Raw genomic sequence first — 14,831 nt, forward strand, 5'->3', positions numbered from 1 at the left:
TTTTGCCGAAGAACTTTTAGACTTTGAAAAGGAGTTGGTTTAAGACTTGTTAAAAAAACAAAAAACAATTATGATTTATTTTATAAATCTATATCCTTGTTTTGGCAGCTTAGAAATAAAATCAGAAATGATATTATAAAATGTGGAAAAAAATAAATGTATTCTTTTATACATCCATTTTGTGTGAAAATTAGTATTTTGTTTTACAGCATCTATATTACACAAATTGCATGCTGAAAAAGAATAAAATAGAACTAATAATATCAATGTGAAGTAATCAAGTCTACAAATAATTGTGTATTAAATACATAGAGTAGAAACTACCAAAGATAAATAATCATTTTAAATTAATTATTTTATTATTAACTTGTTTTATTATCTGTTAGTTCAATATTTTACATATATATTAGACACAGGAAACACACTTTCCTTTCTTTTATCATTCAAAACATATCAGAATAGTAACATTGTGTGCTTAACTTTCCCTTCACAACAGTATTACTGTACTCTGCTATTTAATATGCAACAGTAACCTTTTTTTTTGATAACTAATCATTATTTGTTTATAAAGATTATATAGGATATATAAGACGTTTCTAAGTATGATGTATTACATTTTCTCTCTATTTCGGGTTTAGTTTAGTTTTTTTGTTAAGTTATGTTGTTTGATTTACTCCCAGTAGTTGGCAGTGCACTCTTTCCCGCTTGTTTTTATGTCTCTAATCACCAGAAGCGAAGAAGAGATTCGAGGCGCTCTGATTGGCTGTGTGCACATCATGTCATCTTTTCTGTTTCTAAACGTTTCATGACATACGCCTCTGATTCTAGATATTTCTAACAAAACGACAGCGAATAATAAGGGATCGGCAGGTACGTCATCTTATTTTGATGCTTAATATTTTTTTAAACTCCGGCTTTTCTTCAAAATTATTTAGTTTATGTAACGTTAGTCTTATCTGATAAAAACAACACAAGTGGTCCAAAGAGCAGCCTCTTGAAAATAACAATATCCATTTATTAACAACAAATTACTATTTCTAAAACATATTCAAGATATGGATATAGAGATAACAATTCATTATTATGATAATAGTCATTTAGCGTTTAAAATGATTCGAGCTAACTTACACTAAAAAGAAAAGAAAAAAACGCACCTTGACCTTATGTTAAATATGAGACCTAACCTAACGTTAGTCTTCTTCTTAGCGTTTGCATTGCGTGCCTAGTGATGATAGCACAGTGCTTCCTTATGAAGCATCAGTTAAATCATTTGACTTTATTTCCATTGAAAGTGATCGTTTGTAAACAGCGAATTAAACGGATATGTTTTGAAGTATTAAAAGTCAACGGTGTCCGTCAGCAAAGTCTTGCTCTCAATGACATTCATCAGCCACTTCTCCCTGAACCTCGTTTGTCCTGGACTATGTTTGGACCTGTTGGCCTCGACGAGGAAGTGGACGTCCACAGGCCGTGTGTCTGGTTTGATTTTGGAGATCTCTATGGTGAAGTACACGCTGGCTGTGACTCTCGGGATCGGGGCGCTTGGGGTCGGGATGCTCCATTTGACTTCGTACTGGTACTGCGTTTTAAACTCCAGCTCTGTCTCCTGGAGAAACCTCAGATTGTAGAGCCAGCCAGGCTGCTCTATCTCCCATGTGTCCATGTAATGTCTGATCTGCTGCTCTCCGATCTTGATTGTGAAGTCTTTGCATGGGATCCAGTCGATGTTTTTGATTGTATGCTCACAGTGAGCGTTATTCGCGCTGTCCATCTCCACTGCTGTCACTGTTTCTGAAATGTTGTTGACGTCGGTTTCCATGGTGATGACTGACACAGCGCACTGAAACTCGACGTTTTACTATTTATTTTAGTAGCCTAAGTTTACTTTTATATACCACTGTAATTTTTGGATTTCCCACCACATTTTTACTTATATTGTTAATTATCTGTATGACATTCTTTCTTCTGTGGAACACAAAAGAAGAAATCTCGAAGTTGTTATTTTGACATGTTTTAGTAGAAATGAATATAGACTTCATATTTCCATTGTAAGTTACTCGTGAACTGTATTTCAAGTTTTCAAACCACACCATAGCTTTGTGTCAGCAACAAACCGAAAGTTTAAGTTGTTATTCATAGAAAATGTAAGCCTTCGGTGAGCTGTTATCCACTGGGAGGTAACTCACGAATGATTAAATATGAACTGAATTAAATAATACATTGAAAAGATCTCATTCAAAAGAACAATCCGTTCACTAACTTGAGATCTTAAGTTACTTCTTTCATTTATTCTGTTTGTTTTTGAATATGAAATGCATGAGAAATCAAGAGAAAGAAAGAGAGAAAGAGAAAGAAAATTTGCATGCAGAAAATGAAGCCTATTTTCAAAACCATTCATTGTTTTATCATTGACACCTTTTATTTTTTTTTACATTTTAAATTTTTTTAAATGTTACATTTTTTTATTTGTATCACTATGCTAATTTTAATCATATTCATTTATTTTTATTTTTAACAATACGATTGTATTTGATAATAATAATAATTGATATAATTATTATTATTCTTTTATTTATATATTGTTATAATACTTAAAAAATGAAATATTGCTACATTTAGAAAAATATATTTTTTATTATTATCAATATTATGTTTTCTTTTTTAGACAGGATAATGTTTGTTACTGTGTTACAGTAAAGAAATTTTGTTGTGAAGAATGTTGAAAAATTATTATAATGTAAATGAAGCACTTATTCTGCTCTTGCTTCATGAATAAGGACCATTGTCTTTATGCAAAATATACTCTCATTTTTACTTTAATAATACTCATTCACTTTAAATATGAAGTATTGTGGTAAGACGTCCTGGATTTATTATTCTTAGTAACATTATATATCATTAATTTAATAATAACAAATACCAGTCTTTCAATTTACAGGTTGTCGGTAAGCTAATTCTAATCATTTTAATGTATGCAAATGTTAATAATAAAACATTATTAAATAAATATGATAAAATATTATATTTTCATTTTGTGTATTAACTAAAAACAGGAAAAAATTTTGATACTTTATTACAGTAATGAGAATATGTTTTAAAAAATATTGGAAAAGCATCATGAAAATGAAGCTCTTGTTCTGTTCATGGATACCTTCATAAAATACCTTCATTTTTATACCTTCACAAACATTTTATTCACTTTGAATATTTAATATTGTGATTACTGAGTGTTGCTGTTCAGTTGCTCAAGGGTTCCTAGGATTTTCTGGATGGTTTCTTGCATATGATTGATTTTTTTAATATTAAACATTATGAATTTAATAAAAACCAATAACAATCTTTCTCATTACAGGTTGCCTTTAAAATGAGAAAATCTCCTACCTCATGTATTATCATGGAGTCCTTATTAAGTGGATGTGAAATGCCTAAAAGTTTGACTGAGCTCTGCAGGGTTCGGCAGCTCTGATACCCAATCCACACACACGTCTGTTTCCTCAAGAAATATCCCAGAATTCCCTTGAGTTACCTCACCGCATGTCGCGCATCAGGAGCACCCTGGACACCTTTACCAAAGCTGTGAGTAGAACGGTGAACACCGACTTCCTCGCCAAGATCACATCCCTCAAACCCGGCACCGCCCAGGGCAAAATTATTGAGGTTAAAGTGGAATGTCCCGAGGCAGAGGCCGGAGCTGTCATGACCTTGGCGGCACCTGAGCATCCCAGGGAGAAAGAGGTGAAAAAAGATACAGAACCTCATAAAGAAGCCCCAAAATCTGCCAGCAATTTGTCGAGCAATGCAGGAAACACAACCAGTGCGGTTGCAAAGCAAACTCTGCAATGTTTTCAGCCTGCAGCGTTCACAACCAACATGGATGAAATGTACAATCACCTAGCCGAACATGTCAGTACCTACTTTGGAAGTGACACACAAAATGACAAAAGGTCACGAGACACACCATCTAAGATCCAACCTAGCACTCTTCTGAAAAGTAGCAAGGATCCTATCATAAAGGCGGTGCCTGTGTCCAATAGATCCACACCAGAAATGCCCCCTGCTATTGACAAGGATGGCTCTGTCCCAAGTACACAAGCCCCTTCTGTACCCACCCAGGATGAGGGTGTTTCAACCATCCCCATATCGCCAAGGAAAGGCATCATTCATTACCTGTCCTATCCAAGGCCCAGCATCCAGGCTTTTGTAGGAAACTACATCACTCCCCTCGTCCCAAAGTTCAGAGTGGATTCAAAGAGTGGCACAGTAGAGAAGGACAAAACCTCAGGATCTGAACTAGCCGCGTCCCAGGATGCAAAGAATACAGAAAGCAAGGGGACAAAAGAGGCAGACGAGAAAGCACGGAGACTGCTGTCTCAGAGGGAGAAGGTAGATTAATATCAGTCATTTTCAGTTATCAGTTATTTTAGTGTGGTCTGCTGTACAGTTTTTTGGGGTTGATCTAACGAAAATTGGCAAAATGAAATAATAATAATATATGGTCATACAAGTTGGCGTAGTTTTCTTTTATGCAAAAACAAACAAACAGCAATAATAATAATTAAAAATAAAATACGTTTTGAAAAATAAATTGTAATTATATAAACTGTATTTTATATTAAATTATAATCTGTATTTGATAAAAATAAATATTGTTTGAGAAATGTGTGTGTGTATATGTATATACAATTTCAATAATTATAGATAAAATATTTTATATAAAAATAAATGACAATCATATATGTATATATATGCATTTAAATTGTATTAAATATTGTCTGAAAAAAAATTATATATATATTTCTATTATTTTTATTTCTATTATTTCTTATTGTTGCAATACAAAAAAAGTCTTGGACCCAAAGAAAGACTTAATTGTGATACATTTATTCAACGGAACACAATTGCATGTACGTACAGTGGCATTCAAAAGAATCTGTGAAAATGTGAATAATTTAAACGAAATAAGAGAGCTGAAATTATACATATATTTCAATAATTTAATCTATTTTTATTTTGTCTCGTGTGTACACATATATTCAGGACAGTACTAAATAAACAATAACATGCATTTTGTATGATCTCTCTTATTTTGTTCAAATCATAATAAAATTATTATATAATCTTTCGCATGCCACTGTAGTTCCTTCTGCTCATATTTTATAAATGAGACCCATTGCCTTTGTGCCAATTATAATGACTTTACTTTTGATTTTGAGGTCAGTTATCACCCAAAACTTTTCTTTGTTAGAAGCTCACACATTGATTAGAATGAAATCATTGAATGTAACTGTTCTGTGTGTCTGTAGATTATAGCACGTGTTAGTGTGGATAACCGAACCAGAGCACTGGTCAAGAGTCTTCAGCGAGTCACTGATGTGAAGATCACCATCAGCAGGGTGGAGGAACTGAGCTTCCACCTGCTGGAGTTTCCTGAGACCAGAGGGGTGGCAGTCACTGTACGTTTGTGTCCAACCATCTGCCATATCCGGATTGATTTTTCTACATTGTAATCTCCGTCAATAACTCTCTATGTTTCATCTCTTCCTTTCTCTCGCTGGCTGTAGGAGAAGGTCATCCCGTGTCTGCTCCGTTTGAGGCAGGCGAGAAACGTCAATCTGCAGGCTGCAGTGAGACAGGCTCTGGCCCTGGTGGGCTACACTGACCCGGTCAAAGGCAGAGGGATACGTGTCCTCTCCATCGACGGAGGAGGGACCAGGTGACAGACACATGACAGCTGGGGAAAATGATTAACCTAAAGTTAACAGATTGTGAAAGTGCTTTATGTTAAAAGTAGGTCAGCCCAAATTTACCTAAAACTAGGTCATCCAAAAATAGAACTGACACAATTTTGCAATCCCTTTAGCTGTTGTCCATCATCGTGGGAAATTTGTCATGATTTTACCAAGAATAAAATAAAAAATAAAATGTATATTAAAAATAAAATAAAGTCACAGTAGTGAATGTGATATTTACTTAATCTAAGTAAAAATAAAATATATATATAAATGTGTAGTTGTGTGTGTGTTTTGTATATATATATACAGTCGTGGCCAAAAGTTTTGAGAATTACATAAATATTAGTTTTCAAAAAGTTTGCTGCTAAACTGCTTTTAGATCTTTGTTTCAGTTGTTTCTGTGATGTACTGAAATATAATTACAAGCACTTCATACGTTTTAAAGGCTTTTATCGACAATTACATGACATTTATGCAAAGAGTCAGTATTTGCAGAGTTGGCCCTTCTTTATCAGGACCTCTGCAAATCGACTGGGCATGCTCTCAATCAATTCTGGGCCAAATCCTGACTGATAGTAACCCATTCTTTCATAATCACTTCTTGGAGTTGGTCAGAATTAGTGGGTTTTTGTTTGTCCACCCGCCTCTTGAGGATTGACCACAAGTTCTCAATGGGATTAAGATCTGGGAGTTTCCAGGCCATGGACCCAAAATTTCAACATTCTGGTCCCCGAGCCACTTAGTTATCACTTTTGCCTTATGGCACGGTGCTCCATCGTGCTGGAAAATGCATTGTTCTTCAACAAACTGTTGTTGGATTGTTGGAAGAAGTTGCTGTTGGAGGGTGTTTTGGTACCATTCTTTATTCATGGCTGTGTTTTTGGGCAGAATTGTGAGTGAGCCCACTCCCTTGGATGAGAAGCAACCCCACACATGAATGGTGTCAGGATGCTTTACTGTTGGCATGACACAGGACTGATGGTAGCGCTCACCTTTTCTTCTCCAGACAAGCCTTTTTCCAGATGCCCCAAACAATCGGAAAGGGGCTTCATCTGAGAATATGACTTTGCCCCAGTCCTCAGCAGTCCATTCACTATACTTTCTGCAGAAGATCAATCTGTCCCTGATGTTTTTTTTGGAGAGAAGTGGCTTCTTTGCTGCCCTTCTTGACACCAGGCCATCTTCCAAAAGTCTTGGCCTCACTGTGCGTACAGATGCGCTCACACCTGCCTGCTGCCATTCCTGAGCAAGCTCTGCAGTGGTGGCACTCCGATCCCGCAGCTAAATCCTCTTTAGGAGACGATCCTGGCGCTTGCTGGACTTTCTTGGACGCCCTGAAGCCTTCTTTACAAGAATTGAACCTCTTTCCTTGAAGTTCTTGATGATCCTATAAATTGTTGATTTAGGTGCAATCTTAGTAGCCACAATATCCTTGCCTGTGAAGCCATTTTTATGCAACGCAATGATGGCTGCACGCGTTTCTTTGCAGGTCACCATGGTTAACAATGGAAGAACAATGATTTCAAGCATCACCCTCCTTTTAACATGTCAAGTCTGCCATTCTAACCCAATCAGCCTGACATAATGATCTCCAGCCTTGTGCTCGTCAACATTCTCACCTGAGTTAACAAGACGATTACTGAAATGATCTCAGCAGGTCCTTTAATGACAGCAATGAAATGCAGTGGAAAGGTTTTTTTGGCATTAAGTTAATTTTCATGGCAAAGAAGGACTATGCAATTCATCTGATCACTCTTCATAACATTCTGGAGTATATGCAAATTGCTATTATAAAAACTAAGCAGCAACTTTTCCAATTTCCAATATTTATGTAATTCTCAAAACTTTTGGCCACGACTGTATATATAATTATCAATTAAAAACTATATGGGATATTTAAATTTAAGTGTTTTGAATTTAAGTGAATTTAAGCTAAAATTTAATTAAAAGTAGTTAAAAACATCAACTGTGACAAGGTATTTATATTTTATGTATACCTTGTACACAAAAATACAAAATTTCCAAAGTTTTCATATCCTGAAATGTAAAAAAATAATAATAAAATAATAAAATAGTTAATGTGCATGATATCAGCTATGTCAACTAGTCTTGAACTGTTATTTTGTTTCAGTGAATCCTTATGTTTCCTGTTATAAGATGAACACTATATGTGCAGTGAAATGCTATGTGTGCAGGCCTGTAACTTGATGTACTTTTTTTGCAGGGGATTAGTTGCATTACAGGCTTTGCACAGGCTTGAGAGTTTGACAGGGAAACCCATCTACCAGCTGTTTGACTACATATGTGGAGTTAGTACAGGTATGTTTTTATAACTACTTGGAAAATGTATTTTATATATAGGCATGAAACTTCCTTTAAATCTGTGTTGTTGTTTTTCTAAGGGGCCATCCTGGCCTTTATGCTGGGTGTGTTCCAGATCCCTCTGGATGAGTGTGAGGAACTCTATCGGAAGTTGGGATCCGATGTCTTTAAACAGAACATGATTGTGGGCACAGTGAAAATGGGCTGGAGCCATGCGTACTATGACAGCCAGATCTGGGAAGAGATCCTCAAGTAAGACAATGATGTGAAAAAGCTTAATTTTATTATTTTACTTTTTTTTCTACCTATATATACATTTTTTAAGAGTGACGTAAACAAGCCCATATGAAACAGAATTGTATGATTTATTTTATTGTCATTGTAAAGTTCAACAATAGTTTGGAGTTAAAAGTAAAAATTGCAAATTTGAATAAAAAGTAATAAAGCTAATAAATAATATAATATAATTACATTAATATAAAGGTGAAGAGGCACATATAAAACTACACTGAAATTAAAGCAAAAACAAATAGTAATAAAAAAAATTGAGTAGCATAATAATGAAATGACAGAGGTAAAGAGACACATTTAAGAACACTGAAATAAACAAAAATAAATAGAGATATTATACATTAAAGTGATTGTAGTACAATGTGTTGCTCGTTTAATGTTTACATTTTGTTTTATTTTAACGTTTTGTTTATTCTCAACAGAGAAAGAATGGGGTCTGAACTGATGATTGAGACTTCCAAGACCCCTAAATGCCCTAAGGTGGATTTCAAGATATACTTGTTTAAAAAATAGCATTTGTCATCTTTGAACTGTTTCGATAAATCCCTCAATGCTTCCTCTAGGTGTCAGCAGTGAGCACCATAGTGAACAGAGGCCTGCCGCTGAAGGCGTATGTCTTCAGGAATTATAACTTCCTGCCAGGGGTTCGTTCACACTACTTGGGCGGCTGCCAGCACAAAATGTGGCAGGCCATTCGAGCATCCTCCGCTGCTCCAGGATACTTTCAGGAATTTGTACTAGGAAATGACCTCCACCAGGTAAAGCACGCAAAGCCCGGTCTGCATATTCTGCATTACATTCCTAATCCTTATGTTTTTGAGGCTAATTATTATGATGTGACTTTTTTAACATGTTAAGATTCAAGTGCTCTGACTATTTGTGACGGCATCCTTGCACAGACATCTTGCAGTATTGAAAATCATTACAAACCCTTTTAGAAGTTCTTGTCAGAAGAAGAGGGAGGAGAAGCGAACTCCGCACATACATGCACTCAGGCTATTTCCTGTACCGTCTCATCAGGGCCGCACATTCAGACTCATTAGTGTTGTTATTGAGTGCCATCACTTAGGGCACTTCAGTTCGGCTCTCAGATTGCTGTTTGAAGAGACTGATGTCAGAGAGATTATTTAGACTCCTCTCACTTTTCTCAAAATCTCATCATAGCTTTAAAGGTTGGCTGCGTATTTGCAATATGCATCGATTTTTGTGGATACACAAACTAGTTTTGTAAGGGAAGTGTATGATTTTGAGTCGTTCATGTGTCTGCATTACCCTGGAGTAGCTGGCAGGTTTTTTTGCCTCTCTGCCTGTCTTCATCCAGCTCAAACTGGCACGGTCCCAGCGCTGCCACACTGAACGCACCCTCACAGTCTGAGATTTCATCAGCCAAGCGGCAGACGTTAATGTTGAATCGTAGCCTTCAGCGGTGTCTGTTGAGCTATCAGGAAGGCGTCATTCTGTCCGTCTGCCTATTGACACCCTCCAAGTTCGCATACAGCTTTTCACAATGCCCCTGTTGTCCCAAAAAGGCCAATAAAGCTGTCGGTCACCAAGCTAAATTAATGCCCAGATTCATTCAGAGTCCGATGAGTTCTGAGGTCAATAGGAAGATGGGCCTGTTATTAGAAATGGTGGGATAAAACCGCATCTGATATTGCCATTTTACATATTGCATTGTCATTTTGCATATTACATTCCAAATTGAATATTGCTACCCATATGCTTCCATAATCTGAAGGATTGTGACTAATAAATGAAGTTTTTTATATTTTTTACTATTAAATAAATATTTAAATATTTATTTTAAATAATATTTTTGTAAAAATAATTTTGAATTTATTCAAAATACATAAAAGTTCAGTTAAATTCTAAATTAAAATTTATTTAGATATTTCTGATATATCACATGGGTAAATTACATAATTTTTCTATTCATTTATACATGATATACAAGGATTTTTTATATTCATTTATGCAATATACATAAAAAAATGCTGCCCATTCATGAATTCAAATGAATTTGATATTTTTTGAATATTATATATAACAACTAAATAACGTTATTTCTTGTCTGTTCATTTATAAATGTATATTTTAATATTTGAATTTATTAAAAAAACAAAAAATACAGTTAGATTATGAATTAAAATAAATAAAATCCAAAATATATATTTATTAATTTATTCAAATGACATTAATTTATTAAATAACATTTATTTTGATACTTTTTATGTTGTTGTGCTTAAAGTTAAAAGTAAAAAAATGTTCTAATATCATAATGAGGAAGGAAGCGTTATTTAAAAAATGTAATTCTTGAAATGATTATCAAGTCACTTGCCATAATCTTCTATTATTATTTGTAGATAAAAAAAATAATATTTCAACAAAATGTTGTTCACTTTTTATTAATAGTTGAAAACCTTTGTCCACCAAATCAAAGTCTTATGGTGCAACCAGAAATTTTCCTTCCTTTAAAAAGATTCTTCCCTTTCTTTATAAAAGACACTCTTATGTAGAGTACCATTGCCCTACTTGATGCTTTTATGCGTCCATCAGATATAATCCTCATTTTTTGGTCAAATGTTCTTTGGAGAACACTAGATGGGAAATTTGGAGTGACATTATCCTCAGGGAAGGCCTAATTTATTGACGAATAAGATGACAATGAACCATTTTAAGATGGTATTCATTTTTCATCTGATAGTCCGTGTAGCTGATTCAAATATTTTTTTTTGGCCTAAGGGCCAAGTTAACCCACATAATGCACATTCACTAGGTTAATCTTTCCACAATTCCGCATTCGAAGCTGCTGTGCGATGTTTTGATGTATGTTTTTACTGTGTGGGATGAATGTGTCCTCATTAAAATGCAAATGTAGTGGAGGCTCTTGGCACTAAAACCTGTAGCCAACAGAGCACTCGATGCACGGACTCCGAATGCCACCAACGGCAGAACCTCTCTCTATCTCTCGCTCGTTCTCTCTCTCTTTCTTGCACTGAATAGCTCTTCAGTTTCTTCTCCACATGCCAGGCCTGTAATCTGTTATGCATACTCTCCTCGAGGACTCTCTATCGTCAAACAAGAAGTCAGTCCTCAACTGTTTGTTTGTTTTTCTTCTTCATTGATTGATTCATGGAGTTTTTCATTAAAACAATAGTTTATGCAAAAATGAAAGATCTGTCATCATTGACTCTTCCCATTAAGGAAATATGATTTTCTCTTTCCTGTGGAGCACAAAATTAGTTTTTCATGCTGCTCTTGTACTTACAAAGTAGTGTTAATAGTATATTTGAGATGGCATTGTAGTTTTTATTAATAGTTAATTTTTTTTATATATATATTTTATTTTAATAGTCTGTGCAGTTTTTTTTTTTCAGTTTTAGCTTATTTTAGTACAGATACATTAGTTAAACTACATAAATTGAGAATTGTTAGTTAATTGTAGTGTAAGTTTTAGTTAACCTTTATAACCATGCTACAAAGTGTTTTTTCATTCTGAAAATAACAGTAAAACAGCATCATAGTCTATATGACTCGTGGATCATGTTCCAAGTCTTCTAATGTGATTTTTGAGAGTAACAGAGTGAACCATAAGCTTGACAAGCATGGACAACATTTACTTTCATTATATGGAAAAGAGCAGCCTGGACATTCTACTAAACATCTCCTTTTGTGTTCTACATGAGACAGAAAGTCAAACAGGTTTTGAAAGTCATGAGCATGAGTAAATGATGACAGAATGTTAATTTCTGTGTTTAATATCCCTTTAATTATCTTTGGATTGCATTGATGACGTATCATTCATTATCTTTGGACTCAGAAAGCAGCCTGCAGTTCACTGATACGCATCAGTATTCGTGTCACTAAAATGTAGGGCATACTAGAGAAATAAGGGATGCTGTCTATTAGACGATTTCATCTTGTTTCCTCTGATGTGCTCCTTAAAGGAGGCATGGAAACAGAGAAGGATGATGCCAAGTAAATGGATTTCAGATGCGTCAGGTGAAATGAACACATCTACCCACGTCTCCTGTGGAGAGAGATCATTATACTGTACAGTGATGATTCCTATAATCATATCAGCTAGAAATGCAAATTCACCTCTTTTATGTCATACCTCTAGTATTTCAAAGAATAACCCAGATTTCCACAAAGAAGCCTTGCTTTTCAACAAGAATAGAATAGCTATTTTGGCAGAAACTGAACATTTATTTTAAATACTATATTTTAGATTCTCCAGCTGTGAAAGAGCACACACAAACCTTGTGAGTCACTTTCCCACTTGATACCTGGCTGTGATGTTGTTAACTTTTGATCGATTTTTAATTTTATCCAGGACGGTGGTCTCTTGATCAACAACCCTACAGCTCTGGCCATCCATGAGAGCAAGTGTCTGTGGCCCAACACACCTGTGCAGTGTGTGGTGTCTCTGGGCACAGGCCGATACGAAACCGTAGCCAAGACCAGCTCGAGCACTTATACCAGCTTGAAGACCAAACTCACCAATGTGATCAGCAGCGCCACTGACACTGAAGGTGAGATGATGGGGTCACATGATCACATCTGTCAGCTGTCCCTGTGTTGTTCTGTGCTGCTGTGTAGCACCTACAGCTCTGCATATCCCATAGGATCCCAGAGTTAGAATCGAACAGCTTAAGTTTATTTTTAAACAAGGTCACTGATCATTTCAGTCTGATGTTAAGAGCTTATATAAAGCCTTTTCATTTTTTTACAATTTAATTTAATTTAATTTAATTTAAATAATAACTTATCTATTTTTTATTGGTAATTACAATCAAAAACAAAATTAAAAAACAAATAATGAAACCTGATATGACATAATCAAACATAAAAATAATAAATCAGAAATAAAACGTTGCTATTATTCTATTGTTTGTCACTCACTATGTAAACCTCTTCTTCTTATACTGTAGAGGTCCACACTATGCTGGATGCCCTCCTCCCCCCGAACACTTATTTTCGTTTTAACCCTTACATGAGTGAAGACATCTCATTGGACGAAAACAGACAGGAGAGGCTGGACTTCCTGCAGGCCGAGGGTCGGCGGTACCTGGAGCGTAACGAGAATAAGTTAAAGAAAGTGGCTAGTGTTCTCACTCAAGAAAAGGGCATCGTTCAGAAACTAGCCGAATGGGCCCAACTCAAAGCTGACATGTACGATGACTTTGCTTTTCGCTCCAAACTCTGAAACTCACACTCTAAACCACACTAGCACAACCACTGACCTTCTCCGTTGTCTGTTTATCATATAACAAGGTAAACTGTGCACTACAGTGGAATTACGTGTTAAATATGTTGCCATATGACAGATTAAAACAGGGAATCAAGTCTGTTGCCTCATATTGACGAGCACATAAGAAGACTGAAAAGGTTTGATTTCAAGGCATTAATTTTATTGTAAGAACAACTTGTTTGAAACGAAGAGCCTTGAAAGCATGAAATGTTAGTGGCAGCACTGACTAGCTAGCACTTATATTTGCTCCTTTACATTTGTTGGGACGCACTAATGTTATTTTGATCGATTTATTAACAATAGGATAAAGTTGCTGTTGTGTAGCGTCTCCCCTCGAGAACCTGTAGTAATAGTCTTTCTGACTGTACTGTAGTTAGCATGAGGAGAACTGCTAAATGTCTGTAATGTCTACTAATGTCTAAGTGATCCTTGATTTTGTGTATTATGTTTGAATGTATCAGTATACATTTTTATTTCCTTCCATGGGCACTTGGCTATAAAATATTTTACAGAATTTATTGGTTCTGTTCAGACTGAGTGTAATATATTGTAAAATATAAACCCTTGAATGCAATGAGTAATTATAAATTAACACTATTATTTATATATATATAAATTAATACTATTATTAATATATAAAATTATATTATTATTAAGTAATAATAACTATGTTGATTCAGTTAATGGCTTGAACACCTTAAAACTGTATTCCATGATGATCATAGAGAAATAAATAATTTTAAACCCCATTTTTTTCTCATGGATTTGAGTTTCATCGATTTCTCGCTCTAAAGAGGTGTCACATCAGATATGTTGAAGTAGTTAGTTAGATTGTCTTTTCACTTAATAAACTATTTTCTTTCATTCTAATGATGAAGACCACCTATTGTTGGGAATCCAAAAATGTGATAGTATTTATCAGTTTATTTTGGCTCGAATGTATGTATATCTACACTTTATTCCTTTCGTAATTCAATGTTGCAGCCTGTGAACTATGCAACTATGCAATTACATAAGTTCTCAGATATATTTTATTTGTGGCCCAATGAGAAATATAAAAGACACAGCACGTATACACTGAAAAAAAATGGTGAAGAAATAATTTTCACTCGGAAATGGTTGGTAAATTTCACAATTACAAAGAAACAGCAAGTAACATTTAATTAAACATGACATTTGAAATATTACTTTCTTGTAAAATGTAGTAATTTTGTTTTATTTACAACTTCAAA

At 34.9% G+C, this 14,831-nt stretch overlaps 2 protein-coding genes across 3 annotated transcripts; one reads left to right on the plus strand and one right to left on the minus strand.

Moving 5' to 3' along the window:
• The first annotated feature begins 733 nt into the window (after positions 1 to 733).
• On the plus strand, positions 734 to 13,991 carry LOC132105712 (calcium-independent phospholipase A2-gamma-like). Of its 2 annotated transcripts, XM_059511036.1 has the most exons (10): positions 734 to 870; positions 3,353 to 4,383; positions 5,304 to 5,453; positions 5,562 to 5,713; positions 7,957 to 8,051; positions 8,135 to 8,306; positions 8,768 to 8,825; positions 8,909 to 9,103; positions 12,682 to 12,880; positions 13,280 to 13,991. In XM_059511036.1, the coding sequence occupies exons 2-10, from the start codon at positions 3,535 to 3,537 to the stop codon at positions 13,552 to 13,554; spliced, it is 2,145 nt and encodes a 714-aa protein (XP_059367019.1). In that variant the 5' UTR covers positions 734 to 870; positions 3,353 to 3,534; the 3' UTR covers positions 13,555 to 13,991. The 2 variants fall into 2 exon arrangements, with proteins under 2 accessions (XP_059367019.1, XP_059367020.1); XM_059511037.1 differs by lacking the exons at positions 12,682 to 12,880; positions 13,280 to 13,991 and adding an exon at positions 9,667 to 9,991.
• Positions 1,096 to 1,846, minus strand: akap14 (A-kinase anchoring protein 14). Its single transcript, XM_059511909.1, has one exon. The coding sequence runs from the start codon at positions 1,817 to 1,819 to the stop codon at positions 1,337 to 1,339; it is 483 nt and encodes a 160-aa protein (XP_059367892.1). The 5' UTR covers positions 1,820 to 1,846; the 3' UTR covers positions 1,096 to 1,336.
• Positions 13,992 to 14,831: the final 840 nt, after the last annotated feature.

Source organism: Carassius carassius, chromosome 26 (assembly GCF_963082965.1).
Source record: "Carassius carassius chromosome 26, fCarCar2.1, whole genome shotgun sequence".
In the NCBI taxonomy this organism is placed as follows: domain Eukaryota; kingdom Metazoa; phylum Chordata; class Actinopteri; order Cypriniformes; family Cyprinidae; genus Carassius; species Carassius carassius.